This window comes from Mus caroli, unplaced genomic scaffold, assembly GCF_978045245.1.
Source record: "Mus caroli unplaced genomic scaffold, Mus_caroli_1 scaffold_3, whole genome shotgun sequence".
Classification (NCBI taxonomy): Eukaryota; Metazoa; Chordata; class Mammalia; order Rodentia; family Muridae; genus Mus; species Mus caroli.
In genome coordinates this window covers 80066972-80092710 of record NW_028227258.1, presented here as the reverse complement: position 1 = coordinate 80092710, position 25739 = coordinate 80066972, and the positions used below count along the sequence as shown (strand labels likewise).

Genomic DNA, 25739 nt, shown 5'->3' with positions numbered 1-25739 from the left:
ACAGGACAAGGGCTTCTAGCCTCTCCACAAAAACAAGACAGGGTCTGCCCATTCCCATAAACATTATATGCTTCTTCCCAGCAGTTAATATCCTTTATGTTGGGCTGAACTCTGGAGTAACCAACCGCTGTGACAAGCCAAACAGATGATTTCAGTCAGAGGAAGATGAGAGAGTTACTCTTACTGCTACTGTCTAAAATGAAGCAAAGCAGTGTAAGCCAGTAAAGCCTTTTAATTGAACAGAACTGGGAGAACTGGAGATTGTAGTTGTTTCCCTTTTATAATAAGTTTTAAAGAAATTACATATTTGATATCCAGGACACACTTGTCTTGTCAGACCCTCACTGTCTAGACAGACACCTAGGTGTTCCCTGACACCCCTTAAAGAATCCTGGGTCCTGAACCATAACACTTAGCATCTACAAAATCTTTATAATGGTTTGGTTCACGAAGATTATGAGACTCGGTACATTATTCGTGGCTCTGGAGGGGGCTATTGATTTTGCTCTTTTAAAATTGGGAAATCACTCTGTTCACAAAGCAAGAAAAGGAGAGGACAGAATCTGAAGGTGGGGATCTTTAATTTGAGTGTATCTGCCTTTGATGGAGACGATTAAATGTCTGAAGTAGCTGAATTTGATTTCCTGCTAACTTCCTATGAAAACTATCAAGTAAACTGTGCATTGAATTAATCTATTTTGGGACAGTTTGTGCAAATCTTTTGTATCTTTAAAACTAAAGAAACAAAGGATAAAGTCCCCCTCTGTGAATCATACCTTTAATTAGTTCTTGTTTATCTCAGTTTCCATAGTTAAGAGGCTGGTCCATGAATGTCTAATCTCTACCTTTTCACTGTAAGAATCATCCATTCACCCTAATCTCGCTTCATTCTATGCTCATTTTTAGAAGACAATGTGGCAGACCTCTCCGGGAACAATTAGTTTGTACGGAGCTATTTCCATCTGGAGAACACCCACATAATTAATGCACTATGACTGACCCCGGATTTAGCCTGTGTGACCCAAATGCAGAGAACTATTCATCAGCACTGGCGTTCACTCGGGTGCTGGGCCTTTCCAAGGTCACTTCTGCCTGCTAAACTGTTCTTGTTCCACCTTCCCTACCTTGTAGACATCCAGCTCTCCACACTGCTGGTCAAAGCGAGTGTAGAGAGCGTTGAGCATCGTGATGACCTGCAGAGGTGAACACTGAGAGCAGATAGCAGTGAACCCTACGATATCTGAGAAGAGCATGGTGACCTCGCTGAATTTCTTGGCTTGCACAATTTGTCCTTGCCACAGCTGCTGAGCAACCTCAGAGGGGAAGATAGAGCACAGCAGATCCACTGTCTTCTTCTTCTCCTCCTCCAGGGCTTGGTGGGCATGCTCCAGGGTTGCCTTCAGCTTCCCCAACCTCTTCTTGAGGCCATCTTGAGCCCGTGCCTGCTCCCCTATCAAGACAACATCCCTCAGGGCGTTATGAATTGGGATGTCGGACAAATAGAGTCCCCGTCCTGTGAAATCTTCCAGCCTGTCCACACATGGCGACCCTAAGAACAAGATGGCACTGGATTCAACGATGTAGATCATTTGACCTTTGAGATCCATAACCTGCAAAGGAAAGGATAACCTGTTACCGTGCATTAGTCAAGTTTCCCAATCCTTTCCGAAACCAGAGAGGAAGTGGATACTGGGGTAATCTTTTTGTGTCTGACATTAGAAGTGGATGCTGAGATCATCTATTTTGTTTCCAACTAGCTAAAGAAGAATAGACTTTTTAATCACTTCTAGTTTGGTCTCAGTTCTGAAATTTATGCAGACATTTGAAGAATATACTAGGATATGCTACACAGAAATGCTGAGCTGCTCTGAGCACTAAGAAACAGTCCTTGTTCTAAGGCCCCATGAAGCAGCACATGGGTGCTGTTGCTGCCAAATTCTCAGACTGTCAGGTAATTAACCTGCAGTTCCCACCTAGCGTGGTGCTTATAAAAGCCTGGTTTGCATTCAGCCTGCCCTTTTCCACCGTTTGTTCTCTCTTTTCTCACTATGGTTTCTTCCTCTCTCTCTCTCTCTCTCTCTCTCTCTCTCTCTCTCTCTCTCTCTCTCTCTCTCTCTCTCTCTCTCTCTCTTTTCCAGTCTTCTATTTTAGCAAGCTTCTCTTCCCCTAAGAGTTACTTGTTCCATCTGGCAAGCATAGGAATAAAAATGTCTCCAAATATGTATCCAAACTTTTCTTTTCTTTTTTTTTTCTTTCTCTAGACTGATAGAGAAACTTATTTTGGATGTGATTCTTTCTCCAGGGATTTTAGCCTAAGATAGCTGGGTCTTACAGAAGAGACCATGTCTGTGTTTCAAGTTTGCCTTCAGCTTTTAACAGAGGCTGTTCTCCAAAACATAAGGAAAAGTATAAACCAATGTACAGACACAAATGTACCCAGAGGGCTTTGCAAGAGGTAACGCTTAAAGAAAAGGTCTTGGACCACACAACTCACTTATTTACAACATATGGAGAAGTATACATGCATGTGTTTACAGTATATCAGAGTCCAATCCAGCCAAGTACTCAGCAATGGGAGACTGGACAAATAAAATCAAGTATAACCACTCAGTGCATGTGTTCATCAATGAGAGACTGCACAAATAAAGCAGAGCATAAACACGAAGAGCAATAAGCTACAGCCTCCAAACCACTGAGACCGACCAATGTCCAACAGCAGGGGTGGATGACCAAATTCTGTCCTTCAGTGACAAAAGTAGATGTAGGGATTTGGTTCTGTTGCTGTAAACATGTACACGTGCACACACACACACACACACACACACACCACTTCTCTTGTATTTTGTAATGTGCACGCCATTTTAAAGTAACAAAATATAGTTTTTGTAAAAAAAAATAACAATATGACTGTTTTCATTTTGAGCAATAGTCAGTGCACCTGGAGGTTTATTTTCCTAAGATCACTGCTTATCTATCTATATGAAGGGCATCGTCACCACAGAGTTGGTAAGCTTTCATTCCTGAGAATGAAAGCTATATTCTTTATCATGAAAGCATTTCCTTTCTTCTACAGACATTCCGTAGAAATTCAGCAATTGGGTTACTCTTCCCGGTATTTATATATTGGTTAAAATTCATTTACTCACTTCTTATAGCATACAGCTTTGTTCTTACGAAGCAATTCCTTTTATTACTCAAAGACAGTGAGTTATTTGATAACAATTTAAAGCAGGTTTTCATAGGAACACTTCTAGCTTGGTTATAAAGCTCTCCATTTTGATTTCATATTTGTTTATTTATCTTTACTGTCTTTACCTTTCTCTGTCTCTCTCTGTCTCTCTCTCTCTCTCTCTCTCTCTGTGTGTGTGTGTGTGTGTGTGTGTGTGTGTGTGTGTGTGTCAGGGCATCCATGTGAAGATCTAGAAATTACTTGTAGGAACAGTACTTCCTTCCACCCTGCACTTCCAGGGACCAAACTCATCCCAGGTTTGGAGGAAAGCACTTTACTTACTGAGCCATCTTGCTCTGCACCTTGTTTTGAGATAGGGTCGCATTTACCTGGAGCTAGCCTTGAGCTGAATATGTAATCAAAATGGCTCTGAACTTCCGATTCCTCTACCTCCTGACTGATAGAATTAAAAAAATGTGATATATAACCCAGTCCAGTTTTACAGGATGCTGGGGATCAAACCCCAGGCCTACCTGCAGGTCAGGCAAGCATTCTACCTATGAGATGTGCGTGTCCACATCACTACTGCAATTTTAAGAGGCAAATTGTATTCAATAAATACTTGCAATCAATTAAGTAGGCAGCAAAAATGGACATAGGAAGAAATTCACTTGTTAAATCATTTTAGCATTTTAGACAGATTTGTTAGCCAAATAGCGCCTGCTCATTTGTCATGTGATTTCTTTCCCTTCAGTATGAAACAATTGGTTTTATTTTGAATCCGTGTTACATTTTCCTTACCCTTGACGATTTCTTCACCGAGTTGTCCCATCTCCTCACCCGGATGACAAACTGCATATTCAACATTGTCATGATACCACTAAATGTCTGGTTGATTTTGGGAGTTAGAATTTCAAAGAACTCTTCAAAGTTGGGCTTCGCTTGGAAGTCCCTCTTGTTCACCAGCCTTCTGATGCCATTACCCAGCTGCAGGATGGCCAGGTCTCGGTCCAGCATGAAATGGAACGGGAAAGTCTTGCAGAAGAGCGAAGCGGGGATCACTAGCGAGGACTGGGGCTTGCCTGGGGACAGAGAAGGCTTGGTGCTCTTCACATGAACAGAGTAGAGCAAATAGGGCTGGTTCACAAACTCAGTACAGTCACTTCGGAAGCAGGGAGGCATCAGGGACACCTCCACGTGGCTTTCGTACAGTATGCGAGCAGCCGCTTTAATGATACCAGGGAGAAGCAGGGCTGTGGTTCTCTTCGGGAAGAAGTAGTAAACATTTAGAAAGTCCTGGTCCTTGTCCAGGCATAAGATGGAGGCATCTTCCAGTCGTCCCCGCCTCTCCGCTTCTTGGCAGTGGCTGCTCTGCTTGAGGAGCGTGCTGAAGCTGTTTAGAAAGTCCTTCAGGGTGCCGCCAACCACGCCCAAAATGTGCTCATCTTCCTCATAGCAGATCTTGAACAGCTCCTCGCCCAGAGAGTCTTTGAGCGCCTCCACTGGGGCACCTGCAAGCACACAGCACAGTCAGCCATCAAGTGGGTCAGCTCAGAAGAGGGTGGCTGGTGCTTCCACATGCAACTGCCCTTGATTAAGACTAACTTCCTTTACTGTTTTCAGAGTTCTAACTCAAATCTAATGCTCACACTCAGATTATCAACAGAGGTCTCCTTTTAGAACTCTTGTGACTCTGAGCACCAATCCACAAATGCTTTATGTTGAACCGAGAATGAATAGTTAAGTGGAATGTGTGACTTTTTAATCTCTCACAAGTACAACTAGAGTTCCAAGGTTAAGTCCATCTCAGAGGAAGCCTATCTGTCTTTCTCTTAACCACACAATGTGTTTCTGCTTAAAGTGTACTCTACCCAGAAAGGTCAGAGTATACGCCTCAGTGTAAGAGTCACAACTGAAATGAATTTAAAACATGAAACTCAATTACATCTGGAGATGATTCCATGATAGATTTTTTTTGGGTTGGGTTTTTTTTTTTTTTTTTTTTTTTGGTTATTCGATGTACCCTGAGTGAAGATTTCCATGAATTATATCATTCACCTTCAGCATCCTCTTCCTAAGCTCCCTTCTTGTCTCCATATTCTGGGTACTATATTTTTTATCATTTCTTTTGTGATTATAATATAATTGCATCCTATCCCTTACCTTCTTCGAGATCTACCCATACACCCCTCCTTGATCTCTTTCAAACTTATGACCCCTCTTTTTCATTAATTGTTGTTACATACATATACACATCTGTATATTCACATATATCTCCAAATATAAACTGCTCGGTTTGTACTGTTATTTGTATGCATGTTTTCAGGGCAGACCATTTGGTACTGGGCGACAAATTGGTGTGTTCTTCTCCTAGGAAGACTATTCCTGCTACACTGAGGATTTCCTAGTTGCTTATAGCTCTTGGTTTAGACTTGAACCTTGTGGGCTTTTCTCCAGTTTGGCTTGCCCATAGGTGTGATCCTTCATCAGCTCGTGTTTGGACAGTCATGTTGGTGAGACATTATGGGCACGGCTTCTTATATTACTAGGAGATAAAATCTTACAGTCAACTCCCTGGTCCTTTGGCTTTTCAGGTCTTTCTATCCCCTCTTCTACAATGTGACTATTGAGACTGCACTCCACAACTCCATAATTGGATGGGTTGTGGTTTTCTGTTATGGTCTGCTCCTGTTGCAGAGATGTTTCAAACTTTTTTTCCCCTTTGTAAAGTGGGAAACAGTGCTACTCTCTTTGAGGAATATTGTGACGTGTGGGAGTTATGTCTAGAAGAGTGTCTTCCAAGAATGGTTCAATATAAAGTAGCCATTGTTACCACTATATTTCTTAGAAGTACTACTTTTCCTAGCTTAAAACTTCTCGGTTTTCATGCCCATACTCTGGAAAAGGGTCAACAGCAGTCTCTATCTATCTTTCCCCTGAGGCTAATTATTAACATGAAAACTCTGTCAGACTATATTCCCGTGATTGCCTCCAGCCTTTGAAAACACTCCTCAATTTGCCTTATTGAGCAGAATTTTTCATAGACAAATGAGAAAGACATAGTTTGGTTTGAAACCAAAGTCTGTGACTGTGAAAGTCTGGGAATCAGCTTCCCACCCAGGTTTATCTAACTCTCGGCAAATAAACAGCAGGAAAGGTGGAATGTTTGAGGCCACATGTAGTATAGAAGGGGTTACTCTGCATTAACACACACAGAGTTCAAGGACTTCAGGCTGGGAGTCACTAACAAACAAATGCAAACATGTCGAGAGAAATATTAGTTATTCAGGGATGTAGTGCGCTTCCTAATTCCCTGTTCTCACAGTTTTATTTATTACCTGCTGCAATTGCTTCTTCTGCGATTATTTTTTCAAGGTCTTCTTTTTCTGAAGATTTCCTGGGAATAATAAAAGGTCTTAAATTAAAAAAACAATGAGTGTTGAGAATTTGGATCATATACAACATATAATGATAGGTGAGAGTTCTTTTCCAGAAGTAAATCTTGACATACTATATAATATGATATGATACAATCATATGATACAATCAATGACACAAACAACCATTGTTGAGAAAATCCTGGTGTATATATAGCATGGAGTGTCACCTAATTCCTCATGAAGTGTATTTGTCTTTGGAGTTCATTTGTCGTGAAAGAGAGTCTACACCAGCCTGAAACCAGGAGTAGGCAGTGGTCAAGAAGAGGATGGCAGGACCAGATTAAATGTCAGATGCACTATCTTGCATGTGGAGGGACTGAGCTCCACCCCTAGCATCAAAATAAACAAAGAGAAGATGTTAAATTCTCAAGGATGATCATCTAAGTGAGATAAAAATCTGCCTACAATGCATCTCACTGTTGTTGCATATTGTCTTTTTCTGGGGCTAAAACATAAAATACAGGAGTTCTTACTGTTGAGATTAGGAATCTTTATCATTTTATTTCAGAACTTAGTCTCCCAAATTTTATGCAAATTGTATGCAACTAGTTGCAAACCAATTTTTTTCATCAATTGTTGCATTCTAGAAAATGGAAGCTTAAAACAACAGTAGCATGTATAAGGATCAATAGAAGGTTGAAAGAATTTCAACTGGAAAACTTTTATAACAGTTGAAAAAATTAAAATACCTTCATTTACTTTATGTGCCATATGATTAAAAAAACAGAAAGAAAGGAAGAAAGAAAGAAAGAAAGAAAGAAAGAAAGAAAGAAAGAAAGACAGAAGAAAAACCATATGGTTTTCCCTTGGATTTCGGTTTTTTGTTTGTTTGGTTTTTCTTTTTTTTTTTTTTTTTGCTATTTTTTATTTTATTTATTTATTTATTTATTTATTTATTTATTTATTTATTTATTTGGAGATAAAGGCTAAAGTCAGCATCTTCTGCTTTTTCTTTCTATAGCTCCTAATTGATTGTTTACATTTTAGACTTTTTGTGTGTTTATGAAGCACATTTTCTTCATGACCACTGATGCTCAGGAAAATAGAAAGTCAGCGTCTTCATACATCAACTGCACGGCTTTGTCATTCATGTCTGCCTGCATGGCGTTTAAAACCTTATTATTATAGTGACTGATTCTGTTGAAATTTGCCAAATTATTCTAGCACTTTAAGGGTATAAAAGGGTATTTAATTGCAAGGTTCAACTTGCCATTAGCTGAGCCAAGTTGAAATGCAGGTATACTTCATCTGTTTTAAATAGCATTTTAATAAAACAGAGTATAATTTGAGAATTTTTAAAAGAAGATCATTTTAAGAAGGAAAATTGGCCAGAAAAACCACTTTGTTGCATTGAAATATGATGCTTATAAGTATATAAAGTACTAAGTGGGAATATTTTATCCAAGTGGGCTAGGTATCATATTATAGCTATATACTCAATTTGGACATGGAGAGTCACAATCCTTTTTTAGATAATTCATCACAGCACCAAACTCTTATTTTCCTTCCCTTTAAAAATCATTTCAGTGGATTTATTTTTCTAAAGAATGAGAGCAGGACTCCTCACTCTAATACTGCCATTTTCTGACATTCATACTGTCAGATGAGTGCAGAATGGAGCTTTGTTATTCTGAAAAGCAAACAATGAAGTGAGTGTAAACTAAATGCTCCTTGCTTTAGCAAACACAGCATACAGAAAGTCTTGTGAGTGGCCAGCAAGCCACCCCCCCCCGCACCTACACACACACACACACACACACACACACACACACACATTATGATTTTGTCCACATGTTGGGGGAGAGAGACAGGGAGAGAGAGTTCCCGCAACACTTCCCCCAGCAGCAGGCGAGGTCACAGTGACTACTCAGATAAGAACTGGGCTCTCATCCCACTGCTTAACCCATTATTTACGTTTTGTTTGATTACAAGTCCCAGAAATAAACTGCAGGAAACAGGATTAAGATGTGTTCATCGAGCCGGGCGTGGTGGCGCACGCCTTTAATCCCAGCACTCGGGAGGCAGAGGCAGCCGGATTTCTGAGTTCGAGGCCAGCCTGGTCTACAAAGTGAGTGCCAGGACAGCCAGGGCTACACAGAGAAACCCTGTCTCGAAAAACCAAAAAAGGGCCGGGCGTGGTGGCGCAAGCCTTTAATCCCAGCACTCGGAAGGCAGAGGCAGGCGGATTTCTGAGTTCGAGGCCAGCCTGGTCTACAAAGTGAGCTCCAGGACAGCCAGAGCTATAAAGAGAAACCCTGTCTCGAAAAACCAAAAAAAAAAAAAAAAGATGTGTTCATCTGCTGGCAGACCAAGGATAGCACAAACAGTAAAGTGAGGCATCAATATGCAAATGAGCGAGAAAAGTACTCAGAAGATGCCCAAGACTGAGGCAGAGCCACTTCACACGGGAGGAGGCAGGAGGAAAAGCCTACTGGTCAACAGTCAGCATCATGGACAGCCTCTGTATTCCTTAAGATTTCCAAAGGAAATCATTGTTGTGGATTTTACTTTTGAGCGCTCTTTTACAGGATGCACCACAGAAAACAGATTTCCATCCAGCAGCAGGGATGGTTCAGAGCACAAAGGCCTGAGAATAAATCCCAAGTGCACTGGCTGCCAAGGACTTGAGCTGACAGCCCCAGTAGCACCATAAGATTGACTTGAAGCTATCTTATCAGCCTGCCTGGGAATTAGGGGCAGAGGCGCCTGGGATGCTTGTCAGCTCTGTCCAGTAAAGAAAGCTTCTGTCAGACACAGATTCACACTCTTCTGGGCCGTTCATGACCCTTTCTTGGCTCAGCTGAGCTGCCTGCATGAAGTCAGTTACTCAGCAGGAAAATTCAGCCCAGATTATCTATAGGGTGGACTATGCTATTATAGGGAAGAGATGCACATGAAAGTGTTTGTAGAGTGTACCAACCATGGTGTTGGTTTGCAAAACTCTATGTTGTACTCTGTAAATGTGGACTCAGTATTTATTATTCACAAATTGAATACTTAGAACAGGAATAGTCAATTTTTCTGCCAGAAGCATGTGGCCAGCTTTATTTTAAAAGCCAACTATACAAACAAGATTTAAAACAAAACAAAAACACAATTCTATTTTCCTTCTCTTCTGAAACCTGAAAAAGTACATTTGTTCTCAAGTTTGCAGTTGCTAACACTTACTTCAGTTTTTGATCTATAACAACAGTCTGGTAAGTATTAATGTATTCAGTAAGGATTTATTATTTTTACACAATATTTGTGGGATGCGGGTTCATACAACTAAGGTAACAGAGCTTACCTGTTTTCTTTTATTTTATGCTTTGCCAAGGTTCTCTGAAGTGCATGGTTCAGTCGCTCACACTGGAAAGAAAAAGAAATATTTGTAGCATTTCCTTAAGATGTCTTAAAAGGTGCAGAGCAGTGGTGGCACACGCCTTTAATCCCAGCACTTGGGAAGCAGAGGCAAGCAGATTTCTGAGTTCGAGGCCAGCCTGCTCTACAAAGTGAGTTCCAGGACAGCCAGGGTTATACAGAGAAAACCTGAAACCCTGTCTCAAAAGAAAAAAGAAAAAAAGAAAAGAAAAAGAAAAAAGATGTCTTAAAAGTGATGCAAACTTGTACTTAATGGTTAGTGTTGTGGATTTGGTATGTTGGGAACTGAGACTTCTTTCTGAAGTGTTTTTCAACCCAGGGAAGAATCAATGTGCTCAGACTATTTTTTGTTGGTGGTATAGGGAGTCAGAGGGCCTTGCTCTTGGCCATAAGTCTCACAGAGAATCAAGCTTAGTCTGAACCCAGACAGAAGATGTCAGTTCTTAATGTCAGGTCTTCCTTAATGCAGGGATCCATGTCGTCACTTCCTTTGGACCAGGACATCTCGATATACACACTCCCAATATTGTCACTGTACAGCTCATTCTCTTCCCTTCCTAAAGGATATCTCCTCCCTACTCACCCAAGGTCACAGTGCCCTTCCCACACACTCTACTCAGGTTTCCCTTAGTCTAGTCTAAGATCCTGCAGTTATCTCTACTGCTCACTTCTTAACCCCCAAAACTAATATGTCATCAGAATTGTGTATTTCAAGAGGCTTGGCCTTGTCTTTATTATAATTCCCATTTTTTAAAAATCATCTTTACCAAATATTGGTACTTTCACTCTTTGATTTCTGAGTGTTTATGAGATTTCCTTTCTTGTAAGACATACATATGCAATTCCCTCTACCTAACATGTGCTTTTGACTATCTACTGATCTATTTTAATGAATCCTTCTTTCCACTTGATAAACAAGGAAAAGCATTGATGAGAAGTGTTCAGCTTTGGATCCTGGATGAAAGTCACACATGTCTATGCATGGGTGCATGATCGTTGAGTCTTATTTTCACTTTACACACAGAAAAGTCAAGAACTTTCTGGATATGATCCAAGTTGGGAAATTCCTTTTGCCTTAATCTATTTATATCTCTCATAGAGTTTCCACTAGTCACAGAAGGCAATGTTGAAAAAAAAAAAAAAGGGGGAGAGGAGAGGAGAGCTTTTTGGAAAAGGGCTTTGAATTCTAAATATGTAAATCAAGCTTAGAAAATAGATACAAAATTTATTCAATGAAAATGTAATCACTAAAAAGAAATTTAAAAGAATTTAAATGTATAGTCAGGAGCATATTTTTCGATGGTTCAGGAATGGAGAAGGGAACACCTGTGACAGGATGAATAGAAAGTGGTAGTTGAGTCCAGAAGGTAAACTCTGTGACAGCAAAAATCCTGAAAGAACAGCTGTGTGACAGGTTCAGAAAGAAACATTTTCTAGTGGTCTTTCACATCAAGGGTAAAAAGAAAAAAAAAAAGGCCCAGTGAAGCTTGTGAGATTGTAAGGAAGCACCTAAGACAGGTGCCTGGGAAACTCATCTTCTCACGAGCCTTCCACTCAGCAGTTCCTCTGCATCACCAGCTACAGGACATCAGTGGGATACACACCCAGGGAACCGCAGGCTTCTGTGAGCTCTCCCTTCTGTAAAACATACTCATGTGAAGAATGGGTTATGGGGTCAGGGGTAAAAGGGACACTGCCTCTCCTCTACTGCAACCCAAGGTTTCCTCTTTCTTTCACCTAGTTGAATAGAAACCCAGGAAAGGCAAGAATAGGCCATTTTACTCATCTCTATCAACTCCTGCTCAGAACTGGGCTGTAAGAAAAAAATATAACCAGTCTTATCACTAGGGGACTTGTCCATGCTCCTGTGTGGTGCTATGGGACATATATGTCTCTTGTTCTCCAATTAAGCCCCCAAGGGTATTCTTTTGCAAACCAAACCAAACCAAACCAAACCAAACCAAACCAAACCAAACCAAACCAAACCAAACCAAAACAAAACAAAACAAAACAAAACAAAACAAAACAAACAACAACAAAAAAACAAAACCTCCTTTCTTGTGTTTTTAGCCCTTCCCATGGTCTCCAGCTCAACTTGCTTAGATCCTTGCTCCTAATATGCCCATTAGTGTAGTTAAGTTGGAGAAGTATAAAGTTGATACTTTTTCCTTTTCCAGCATTGCTGGAGATGTATGTATGGAGCAGATGTTTTTTCCAGATTTTCCACTCAGATCACACTCATTTTTCTTTAAATAAATCTATAGACTTCTTAGGGAAGCCTGAGTAGATTATTGTAATGAACTCTTGTGGGGATTTAACTTTGTCTTATAACAGTGTTGTAGTGGGTGGCTTCTTCTAGAGTAAACCAGACCAGAGTCTGATATAACTACTAGCCATCAATGAGGAGAAGTTGCTACTCTGAGTCATTATAGATATAGCAATGGAATAAAACAATACAGTGATAACCGAGTCTATTGTTATGGTATAGAGGTTCCTAAGACCCCCTGGTAGCATAAACTGGGGCAGGTATAGGGAGCCAAACTGGAGGATTCTAGCCATTATTTTGTGCTGCCCTACAATTGTACTTGATCTTGCACAATCCAGGAGTCCATTAGAGGTAGAAGATTAAATAAGGATGAGGATTGGTTTTTTTTTTTTTTTTTTTTTTTTTAGCTTTGTGAAGTCATCACGCACAATGTGTTCAAGACGATGAAGCTGTTTTTGTGGTGCTACCTATCGGCTTGTAAGTAAATGCAATAAACTCATTGGTTCCTGAAGATGTACTTGGATGGAATACTTACACATATTTGCTTGGTCATTATAGCCTATCTGGGGTGATTGGAGGGTTTTTTTTTCATAGCTCCCTAGAAGTCAGGCAACAGTCATGGTTATAAAAAGGTGTAGGTTCAAATAAAACACACAGGTTTTTCTAGGCAGTGTTTCCTGGCAAAGGCTGGGGAATGGATTTCTTTTTTTATGCTGTATTTCTTTTGATTTATCAGTCTAGACACTGAGGTGAGTTTAGACTGTAAAGTCATAGGCAAGATTCACACAAAGTAGAGCCCATCACAAAAAGTCAATTCCAGGTCCATGGTATAAATTCAAACAGAGTGGGACTTCTTTATATATACAATGAATCTATATATTATTTTTAAATTTATTGTAAAACTTTAGGACTAAACCTACTATTTGTTTTTTAAAATGCATCTCAGAATTCAGTACATACATAGGGTAATAGTCTTCTATGGGGTTTTGTTTTGTTTTGTTTCTTGTTCTCTGTGCCTTCTTTATATTTGGAAAGTCTCTGTTCTGTGATTTGAAGAAATTATCATGTAGGAATTCTTGTTCAAGCATACTTCAGTCTTGAATACATCTCGAGGACAGTTCAGGAATAACTCCTACTAGAAGCAACATTGGTGTGATATATAGAATTTCATTGTTGTAGTTAATGGATGAGCCATGATTTCAGTTGCCTACTGCAGTTATGTGTATGCTTGTGTGGGGTGTTATTCTGTATACAGGTTCACCTATGTATACCGGTAAACTCCAGTGATAAAGCATCAGTATTATTTCTTTGGCTTGATTTTGTTTCCATAGTAACACAAGATACATCATTGGGGTTCTTCAATTAAGCTTGTCTGGCTAGCCAGAAAGCCCCAGTGGTTCACCAGTCTCCACTTCCTTAGTGCTGGGATTATAAGCATATGTCACCACACCAAGCTTTTACATGAGTTCTGAGCATTAAACACATTCTGAGCTCTCATTCATGCTTGCATCTCTAGCGTTTTGCCCACTGAGCTACTTCACTGAAAGCCTCTTCAGATTTTAATGCTTCTCTAAACTAATAATATTTTAATTCATAAGGATAAATTATAATGCTATGAATGAGTTCCCCATCATCAGTTATCCCTTTCACTTTGAGGAAATGATACAACTCTATGTTCCTGAGTTGCTGCTTTTCAAGTACAAATGGTAAGATTCATTAGGTGGTCAAGAAACCCCCTTAAACTCAACCAGCTCTATTCTATGGAATGAGAGTTTCTATTGTAAGTCTGCTCAGGCCAGTGGATTTTTATACATACTATTACCCATGAAAACATAATTGGACAGTTAAATATGATTATCTAAAGCAAGAACTAGGATGCCAAGTTGAATCTTGAATATCTTTCATAAGGTTAATGAAGTGACTGAAACTAAAACTTGAGCATTAAATGTGCCAACCAAGAAATACTTCATGAAAAACCGATGTATCTATAAAAAGACCAAGCAGATATTCGGACAGTTGATAGCATAGACTGTTCACTACACATTTCAAACATATTCAACATTGGGGCATTTACTTCCATAAAGCAAATGACCTTAAGTGTGGAAGAGTGCCAATGCATAGTGCCATAAGTATTCCTCCCCACAAGAATTCCAATAGACTCTTTCTCTTCGGCTGCATGGCACTCTGGTCAGAGCTTGATATTTGCACTTATGAGTCCAGAAACAAACAGCAGCACAGCTCATTCTAACTAAGACTGCTTGACACCTCACCCTGGATTTTTCGTAGAGAAAAAGAAGAGCAGTTTGCAGTAGTCCGACTGTTCCTTCCAGATTCTGAGAAGGCACACATGTGGCTTCTCCTCCAGGAAAGAGGGAGAGAAAAGGAAAGTACATGGTATACAAACGATTTCCAAAATTCCCAGAACTTCTGGCTGGCCAGGCACTCAAGGTTCTTCCAATATCAACCTAAGTTAACAGAAGCTGATAATCTGCCTTCCTCTTCAATACATAGCCCCCGAAGCAAAGTAGTACAAAGATTCAGGAGACTGTGAGAGGGGGCAGTAGTTAGTCTCCTGCCATCAACCCTAAAGATAAGACAGAGAATTCAGAATAATAAAATAACAATCTTGCGGAAGTTTAATATGCTGTCGAATAATGTAGACATCAAAGACAAGAATATTATCCAAGAACAAAAGGAGGTGTCAACAAACAGAGATCATTGAAGAAAATATTGAGCATCATTCATTTGTCACCCTGTCTCTCACTCTGTTTTTGGTTGAAACGTCCCAGACTGCAGGGCAAGTCACCTCAGTGAGAAGGGTGACTGAATATCTTTCAGTTTCAACAAACCTGGGTATCTAAGGACTGAGTTTGGGAAAAAATGATTGAATATTTTTATTTCAAATGTCATTAAGGTACAACATGTAATAAGTACCATCTTTGAAATCAGTGTTTTCAACTTTCTGCTAACTCTATCTTTCCTTGGAGTTTCATTTTCAGTCTTCGCTTCATTAGGCACCCCATAGCAAGCTCCATCCCCACTCAGTGTATACTAACATGCAGAGAGAGGTAGGTGTAATACAAGTCCACTTTACAGGTAAAGTAAGTGGAGGCTGACAGACAAAGCAAAGACAGGAATTTTTCAGAGTCTAATGATCTTTTGGAAGGAATTCAAGATGTGAAACTTTTGAAGATTACACACAATTTAGAATACTGTTATTTAAAAACGCAGTTCTCATATGTTTCAAGGACATTCTGTTTACCGTGCTCTTAAAAGTGAGAAACTTCATTTCTAAATATTTTCTTTTGAAACCCCTAGCATTTCCAATTTTGAAATACCACTATCATTGCTAAAGGGAGAACACTCACCTCTGGGAAGATGAGCTTGCAAATACTCTCTGCCAGGGTGTGCAGGTAGACTCTGTTGCGGCTTGTCTTTCTTTGGGGGAGACTCCCTTCTGCATTCTTCTCAGGAAAGTCCTGGCAGATGGGCAGAGTAGCCTGGCAGCCCTCAGAGCCTCCGGCCACCTCCTCTGTTGGCTCCTTAGGAACCTGACCAGGGGCCAGTAAGGAGAAAGGACACTCCCCCGTGATCTTGAGATCCTTGAACTTCCTGCAGAACATGGTGTTCCTGGAGCTTGGCAGTGGTTTCCTTCTGACTAGCTGGTGTTGATGTGGACTGATGAAGATCTGCTTCTACTGAATCAAGGACAGGAGTGACCCAGCACCTATGAGCAGTGAAAAGTCAGAAGAGAAAGGATAGATGAGTTTACACACAACACATAGCTAGGTGCACACAAAAAAAATTGCCTACAGAGTATCAATTAAAGATAAATCACATTTTTCTCTTACTGTCCTTAGCACAAACTATCAATTTCCAGCTTCTCCACCCGAAAATGATCTTCATTATTCCTTCATTAATGCTAGAACTACTGTATTTCATGCATGCCCTGTCTAAACACTAAACATCAGAATAGTACATGTTAGTGTTTCCCTTAAATACTTTAATTTATGTATTATTCTACATATATTGAGAAGCTATCTTCATGAGGTAAGAATGAAACTTGGGCTCAGCTACACCTTAGTTAGCCATCACTGGGCCAATACTTCTGGAATCTGACCTCAAGAAATTTATTTGTTACATATTTAAATACAATAAAATGTTGGGGGGAAGTTTCCAGATGACAATAACCACAACAAAGCTTTCGATATACTTACATCCTTTGCAAAGTATATCTCTATAGCATAGCATCTGTTACCTTTTCTACAAGAATGAGTTCTATTGCTGGGCAGTGGTGGCACATGCCTTTAATCCCAGCACTCAGGAGGCAGAGGCAGGTGGATTTTTGAGTTTGAGGCCAGCCTGGTCTACAGAGTGAGTTCCAGGACAGCCACGGCTACACAGAGAAACCCTGTCTCAACCCCCCACCCCCCCAGAAGAAAGAAAGAAAGGAAGGAAGGAAGGAAGGAAGGAAGGAAGAAAGAAAGAAAGAAAGAAAGAAAGAAAGAAAGAAAGAAAGAAAGAAAGAAGAAAAGGAATGAGTTCTAGTGACAAATTAAAAATGAGAAGAAAAGCCTTCATGTCTGCTACTTCTTACATGTCTAGCACAAGCACCGGAAACTTCAGATGTACTTTTAACCCTTAGAGCACAGAATACAGGTATTACCAACCCAGAGGGCCAGAAACATTTGATTGCCAGAAACATTTCACAAGAAAGTCCATCTGTCTCTCTAACTAGCATGTTTTCTATTACTACGAATTCACTCCAATGGGCTGAGTTCATAAAGTAAGATTAGCTTATATTGAAAATAGGATTTAAATATCTACATTAGAATCAGCCAAAATCTAAGGTTTGGCCTTTTTTTTTCTCTCAATATAGAGAATAGCTATGTGGATTGAGAAAGACCTATCCATGAAAGGCTTTCACCAGATTAAAAAATTTATATATATATATATATATATATATATATATATATATATATATATATATCAATGCAACCATTTGCCATCATATCTTCTCTATCCACTCCTCTTAAAAGCTTCAGGTACTTGGATCCAATGTGGATATGAATGTTTGCGGGGAATAATAGTGGCCTCACACTTGCTGGGCAAGCACTCTTCTCTTGAGATCCTTCCCAACACATGGATCAGTGGAGGTGGATGTGTACAATTCTAGGGAAGAACCTAGTGCATCACATATTCTGGCTGAACGCTTTCCTCCTGACCTAGATACCAGAACACGGATTGGTTCTGGATAACTCCTAAGTAAGTAGAATAAAAGATAATTTCAAATACATATTTTCTTTTAAAAAATGATGTGTAGTGAGAATTTGTGTGTCTTTAAAAACACAAAAATATATGAGTGTTTTTGTTTTAATCTCATGTCTGAGACATGGGGCTCCTTTAGATTGTCCATGGCAGCTGATTATGATTTGCCTCATGCTCTAGCAGGGGCATGATTTTGACCTTGGCAGATAGTTTTTGCGAGTGTGTGATGTTTAGGACTCTTCAGAGGGTATATAAATGCTACAGTTTCATTAGAAGGGGCTGACTGGCAGCTTGGTGATTGGATGCTGTTGGTTGTGATTTGTTGAGGTTGTTGAGTAGACATGTGCAAAGGGATGAGAAGAAGAAATTAGTTTGATCTTCCTGACAGCCTTTCCTAGCCATCAGGAAGACCAAACTTGTCCCAAAGGACTCAACATCCCTAATCAGCAGGAAGTAGTCTAACAATACTGTCAACCCTTTTCCCCTCTTCCTTTTTTCTCTTTTACCTAGTGCTAGAGGCATGAAAGGGTGGAAGAAGAGGGGTGAAGGGTAGAAGAAACGAAGAGCCCAAAAAGTGTAAAAAGTCCAGTTTAAATGATGACATTCATTTTACATCATTATTCAAAAGAAGTATTTGCAATTATTTTTCAGAATTTTCAGTTCTCTCAAAGTATGAATATAATAACTAGAAAGGGTACTCAAAGATGAAAAAAGATAATGATAAAAAGATTATGGGTTGAATCTGCCAGAAATCTAGTGCTTCTTAAAATAAGTTCCTCTAACACATATTAGAATTTTTACGTTGGCTTTGGAGGCTTGGCAGAGTAGTTTATGATAAATTCCTCCATTACTTGATGTGAACCCTGCCTCCCAAGCATGTCCTCTTCTGCTTAGCCTATCTGCACTTTACACATAACCCACCAGCTGCCCACAAACTTCTCCCTTCTCTTGAACTGCACAATGCTCACATTTCCAGAAAATATGCTTGGCATGATTTTTATTAACTTAAAAACAGTGATGGGAAACAAGCTACACTTATTGAAGACTGGCTAAGTGTTTAGTCTCATTAAATCACACATGTGTAAACAGAGTAATTAGCATTCTTCAACTGCGACTGATGAAATTACACTTAGGAAACAGATGTACAAGCACCAGCATGCTTGAAACCTCTGTGTGTCTTGGGTTTGCTAGAAACATAGGAGATATTCTTCCATTAAACCAGAGACTATTTTTAAGTGTAATGTCAGCACTCACTTTAGAAACAGTGTGGTCACTTAATGGGGGTTGGTATAGAGCTGACTGGGAAGACTGGAGTTAGCTGTACTGGCTGGTTTTATGTGTCAACTTGACACAAACTGGAGTTATTACAGAGAAAGGAGCTTCAGTTGGAGAAGTGCCTCCATGAGATCCAGCTGTGGGGCATTCTCTCAATTAGTGATCAAGTGGGGAGGGTCCATTGTGGGTGGTGCCATCTCTGGGCTAATAGTCTTGGTTCTATAAGAAAGCAAACTGAGCAAGCCAGGGGAAGCAAGCCAGTAAGGAACATCCCTCCATGACCTCTGCATCAGCTCCTGCTTCCTGACCTGCTTGTGTTCCAGTCCTGACTTCCTTGGTGATGAATAGCAGTGTATCGTGTAAGCTGAATAAACCCTTTCCTCCCCAACTTGCTTCTTGGTCATGATGTTTGTACAAGAATAGAAACCTTGACTAAGACATATGCTAAGGGGAAAACAAATAAAATAAGAAGTTTAGTGACAAGGTCTTGGCCAACAGTGATAGAGTGTGGTCTCAGAAACGTGTAGAGTTCCTTGCTGTCCCAAAAGCTAATGCTTAAACAGTCCCCTCCCAGAAATTACTAAACTTCCTTTTCCTAGTGAGAGATTAACTTTTTCTGGGCTTATGCTAATAACAAAGGTAATTAATTATTCAGGTAATGGAACACTTCCTAATAAACCCTGATGTTTGGCAAATCATAAAATCTGGTCTGCTGATGTCAACAGGGTCATATAGACCTGAGGTAAGAGCTTCCCCACCACACCTAACACCAAATGCCTCTTGCATAGAGGGAATTGAAAGTCAGATTTTAAACTTAGGAGTGGCTCTGAGGTTAAGGAGAGCTTGGGAACAAAGCTTCCACCTGAAGAGCAAGCATCAGCCATGTGCAATGCTGACTGCAACATGTAAGGCCTGGACATGCCTGTGAGAGAAGCAATGTACCCAGTTGAACACTGGGGCTCAAAGTTGAGGCTTTTAAGACTAGTCAAAGGGGAGGGGTGTAAAAAATATAATTTCAATATCGTGGTAGTTTGCATACTTCAATATAAACTTTAATTTTTTAATAGAGGGAAGGACAGGTAAATGTTCAGGTGGACTGAAAGGTCAAGGGTTTAACCTTCAAAACTAAGGAAATAATGACTGATCAACCTTAGTGAGCTCTTCTTCACTCTACAGTAGGAAATGAGGAGAATTTTTTTTTCAATGATCAGAAAACAAGACAAGTAGAAAATTCGGGGAGCATGACCAAGTTTCCGCAGTACTGTTTTGTTTGTTTGTGTGTTTGTTTTTAGGGTGATACAATTCAGTGTAAGGTGACCTTACCATGTCTACACACTTCCTAGAAAGTTGGGGATGTGGCTTAGTTCACATTCACTCACAGCATCTATTTGTCAGGCCACAGCTTTCTGCCTCTTGTTTCCAAGAAGTGGATGAAACTTCCTTGTTAAGTTGATGATGTTCACAGGACAAACCTCAAGATTCTTTTGCCTCTCAACAAATTTGAATTCTTCATTTATTTGCTTTTTTTTCTTTTACAGAATTTTGAACTAAGCCATCTTTAAAAATCACTGGATTTCATTCTGCTCCATTTATTGTGTACAACAAATTTGGCTGCCTTGCCACTGGCCCGGCAGTCTTCAAGACACAGAGGCCCAGTGATAGCCAAAGGCACTCTGCTATAACAGAACATATGCTCTACAGATAACATACATCTAGGACATCAACTCCCAGAGTTAGTACTCAGTGTTGTGGGAATGCAAATCAGGACCCAGATTTTCCTATGAGGAGCATCAAGCTCAGTCATGTGAAAAGACTTTCAGAACAACAACAACAACAACAACAACAACATACCAGGGTTGAATATTAAGATGTCATGTTTAAGGATCTGAAGTGATTTTAGGCTGACACAGGAGAATGTTTAGGAAGGAGATAGGTTGCTGTGCAGCAGGCTTCTGTGACTAGGTAAAACAAGTAAAAATCCCAGTGAGTTCTTCAACTCAGACAAAGGATCCCAAATGTGAATAACTGACTGCCTTTCTAGTAGATTGTTGGAGCTGCATAGTGCAAACTGGGTTAGAGTTACACAGATAATAGAGCTGAGATGGACTGAATGGGAACCTGATGATGTTGACCAACTCCACAAGTGCTTTGGGTAGAAAACCCACAGGCCTTGGCCAAAAGACACATTCCTGGGACTGCAACCAAACCACAGCCACAGAAGGCTCTCTCTCTGCAGGCCTTAGAGTGCAATCAGTACAGGAACTAATTCATTGAGCTTGGTTATTTGAGTAAGATGATGTTCAGAATAGAGGTTTCGGTGCTCTATTATTCCTGGTAGTATTGTACAGCAGTTGGAGCACTTCAGTCCATCAGACAAATCTCCCTTATTTCTGAAACATAAAATATAATCCTGGTACTTGGGAGCCTAAGGCAGAAGGAGCAAAAAATCACCTGCTAGGCTAGGTTATTCACTGTGGCCTTATCACCAAAGAAAACAAAGCAAAAATACACCTTTAACACTAATCCAGTTTGCATTTATCTAGTGTTCAAATGGACATTATTCACATCCACAATGCTGGCCCAGAAGAACCTGTGAGTAGAAGAAAGATTCTATGTAAAGTGGTGTCCCCAAGATGTCACTGCTGATTTCTTTTCTCTTAACTCAAACTGATCAAAGTCTATGGTTCATTGCTGTTGGTTGACTTGCACTGGAATTTAACACTGGCCTTTAAACTAAGCTCATGTGCCTTTTAGAGTTGTTATTGCATTTATTAAGACACATGGATAATGTGAAGTCTCACAAAAACCAAACCATACCAAATCAAACAAAACATTTTCCCAGACATCTTATATGTGTGGTATGCAGTTCCACAATACTCAAGAAAGCACTGGCAGATATGATGCATTACTCTGCATTAGCAAAGCTTCTTCCCTGGTGTATCAAGTTCTACTCTTAACGGAGTAGCTGCTAGCCACTGATGGTGGCTGTGGAAAGGAGAGTCAGTTTTCTTCAGGGATGTTTCCCCTGAGGCTGCTCATGGTACATGGGCTGGTACTACACAAAATAGACTCAGAGGGCTAAAAAGAGGACACATGAAGCTAGAAATAACAGTTTCAGTGGGGAGAAAATAGATAATAGGGCTAAGAAGAGTGGATTTGATCAAAAATCTTATTCATGTATAAAATTCATAAACAATAAAAACATCTCTGCTCTCAACAATGTATGACTGAAGTTTGCAAGTTAGGTAAAAATCAGAATTATTTAAGGGCACTTATCCTAATAGACCACCTTTGATTGTGACTTACATAATAAAATTGATGGAAGTCTCAAAATGAAAACAAATCCTTGATTATTAAACAACTAGAATAAATGGTATACTAAACAAAATAGGGATATTTATTTATGTATTGGACTTTGATATTTATACCTCATTTAATACTGACATACTTAGTTTCAAGATGATAACATATGTATCATCATAACATCAATATTTTCTCCCCTTTTAAACTGTCTTCAGCTGGGAAGATCTGGAAATAGACTCTTGATGTCTTGACATCACACACACACACACACACACACACACACACACACACACACACTCACACTTACTTTACCCATCTTCAACAGTGATGTTTTATATGTTGAGGGGACAAGGGGATAAGGCTATGAGTTTCACAATACCAACAGTCAGCGTAAGAAGGACTTCATGATTTTGGTTCATATTTACGTAGGCCATGTGAGTGATGCTCTGAGACATCAATGTGTCAGTGGAGGGCTTAGGTAATAGCGGCAGGGTTTCCTCCAACTTTACAAACTCCAGGGTTTTCATCAAGGTATGATGAAATCTCAGCTGGACATTCTCCATCAGGAAATAAGAATAGTGATATTAATTATCATTTCAGTATGTTGTGAGGGTAAAGAAAGCAAGTGGTGTGAAGTGGTTAGAGCTGTGTCCAGTAGTGATGGCCATACTCTGTACGGCTTGTGGTGACATGGCACTGGACAATTTCATAAGCTCACACTAATCTTCTGTTATCTCCCCCCACTAAATAAAGAAGTGGTGATAAAATGCAGTTTAGCTGAAGACTAAATACGGCACCTCACTTTCACTAATTCCCACAGACATGCAGTTTTAAATTTAAAAAAAAAATCAACCTTATAGTGAAGTTTCAAAAACAAAAGACACAATGTCACTTCTTATTACAGACATAGAATTATCAGGGTGTGGTTGTTAACTTTAGAGTAGCTTATACGAGTGTTGTGGATACATCCAACGTAACCATGGTGTAGCACCCTAAACTCTACCTAACCATCATGCAAGTGATCATTATGAACTCTATTACTGACAAATATTTTATCTTCTCAGAAAGATTCAGTAGTGTTTCATACCTGTGAAAACATTTTTGACTACTTATCAAAGCCTACTTAAGGGAAGTCTGGGCTACATCAAGTGCTTATTGCCATGAAATTCACAGAAGCAGTATTTTGTTTGAAGACTGAAGAAAACCAAGGGAGGGATGGCCATGCTTCTTGACAGCAAGCCAGGGAATGAGAGAATAAGAGATCACGATTGATACAGGAGATGAAGGTAACAAAATTAAGTGTGTACTGATTTATCTTAATTAGAAAGAAAATCCTAAAATAAGGGACAACAGGGACACTCATGCTTCTTTTAATGCCGCACTGGGGACGTTTTTTTACAAGCTCCTTGACAAAAATAATGACACAGTAACCTAGTCATTGCAAGTCTGTGCTTTAATGCACTATTAGAAACAGAAACTTATCAACCATGATCAAGATCTAATTAATCAAGAGGCAGGCTTGACCACAGAGAAAATATCAAAGAGAGACTAGAGAGAACAACTACATCAGTGTCAGTCAGGAAGGCAGCAGAGGCATCAATGAAGGTGTTTCCTGGTATCTTGAAGGCCTAGAGAGGACTCTATTCCGAGGCTGCCTGGTGACTGAGCCACTGGCCAATTGGTCCTGTGAACATCTAGAGCCTTCCTTAATTTTCAGACCAACATCACAGTTCTTTCTTATTCTTAAAACAGAAAATGATCTTTGGTTACTGAGTCAGTGGAACACATCTCCCTAAGTCATGCTAGGCCTAGGCTAGCAGCAGACACAGAAAATGGTGGTGCAAATCCAATCCATTTTGAATATTTAAATAATGATTAGTTCTGAAGAAATCATGACCAAAAATGCATTTGGCATCTTAACATGTACTTAAGGTGAGTATTTAGATACTAGAGAGGAATGTGTGGGGAAAGGCTGAATCTTTCCCAACTACTTTCAAAGCCACAACCATGTTTTATCTTAAATGTTTTCTGTTCTCTTACTGATACAAAATAGGGAACTAAAATAAAAATCACATTAAACCTTAATTTTTACTTTTATGTCATTATCTTTTACATAAAGTCACTGAAAATATATGAGTTGGATAACAGAATTTTGAACTGAAATAGATACTAGAGATCTTTTCTGTGGTCTCTTGTATTTAACAGATGACAGATGTCTAGTTATTAGTGATGGTACAAGCCCCAAAGCTTATCAAGGACAAAGGTGATGGAGGTGTTCAACATACCCAGGAATCCAAACTCACATGGCTCACCCTGACTACTTCCTCAACCAAATTATAGGAACACTTCTCCTATAGACTCCCTAACCTCAACCTAGTGGCTCACACGTGTTGGGCAGCTGTTCCCCCCCCCAATAACCAAAACATGCTTGGTCCCTCCATATTTCTTAGGGAAGAGCACAACAATTGGCAATTGGCTATCCAATAGCACTGGAAGCATACATGCAGAAACAGTATGTAGACTAAGCATATTGTGTTTCTGTATTTATGAATATATGTATATATATATATATTGATATATGTAGTGATATGTGGGTGAAAAGGCATACGTCGAAATGAGAGCAAGGAGAAGTATATGGAAGGATTTGGAGGGGCAAACAGGACAGGAGGAATGACATAATTGTTTTATAATCTAAACAAAGTAAGCATGGTGGCTTAAATAATTATCAAATTGACCCACTTCCCTTTAGTTTGCTTAGCTTTTGACAACTCAAGCATGTATGTTTAAATGCCATGTGAATTAAGAGCAACTTTAAAGGTTCCTATATACTTTCTTGTTCTTATTTACCTGTAACTTTTAAGTTTTGTGAAACTAAAATCTTAATGCAAACATGGGTTTCTAGATCTCCCTAAAGTCTGCTGTGGCCACTGAAGTCTATGATGCCCATGAAACATGCTATTTCCTTCCCATTTTATGGGTTTGTCATCTAAGAAACAAATAACTTGCTCCCTATGGTTCAAAACATTTGAAAAAGCTTTTGGCAAAGTTTAAGCTGTCATTGAACATTCAAGGAATGTAGCTAATATTGATAAATGTATTAATATTAAACTATTAACTATAATTTACATATAGAACAAAACAGCAGCAATAAAAATTACAAAATATACATAAAATTTAGCTAGATCAGAGCCTACACATTACCTCTCAGAAACAAGGTTAAACACAGGTTGTTATTATAAATTCATTTACAATTTAATCAAAATTTAGAGACTGTTACAGATAATTACATTCTTTCATATCCCTTAAATACTAATGTGAATGATGCATGTTCCTACTAATTTCCTTAAAGGGCTATGATGAAGGCAGAGTGGGTGATGAAATTGTTAATGTGCAATATACATTAGAAGCATCTCTTTCAGGCACAGAGCATTGGAAAAAGTAGAATAGCAGCTGGGATTATGCAGAGTCTGAGCAACAGTGTGAAGGTAACAAGTTTAGACACACAGACTTTGGAAAAGGACCACAGAAGGACTGCCCACTGGATGCGGGAATGAAGTTGTGGGAAAGAGGCAGGAAAGGATGGCTGCTAGAGATAGTGTGAAATTGAAGTGGACATGCCGCCGTGGCAGCTAAGATCTGGGGACCACAGTGGCTCTGG

At 39.5% G+C, this 25739-nt stretch overlaps 1 protein-coding gene across 1 annotated transcript in view; it reads right to left on the bottom strand.

The window, feature by feature from the left end:
* Window positions 1-25739, bottom strand: part of Gucy1a1 (guanylate cyclase 1 soluble subunit alpha 1) — a 54256-nt gene that overhangs the window by 12181 nt on the left and 16336 nt on the right. Inside the window, exons 2-6 of the mRNA XM_021158175.3 lie at window positions 15604-15962; window positions 9896-9957; window positions 6508-6566; window positions 3971-4680; window positions 1125-1610 (exon numbers count right to left, since the gene is read on the bottom strand). Of these exons, the coding sequence (XP_021013834.1) occupies window positions 1125-1610; window positions 3971-4680; window positions 6508-6566; window positions 9896-9957; window positions 15604-15858 (1572 nt within the window). The 5' untranslated portion in view covers window positions 15859-15962. The remainder of the gene's footprint in view (window positions 1-1124; window positions 1611-3970; window positions 4681-6507; window positions 6567-9895; window positions 9958-15603; window positions 15963-25739) is intronic.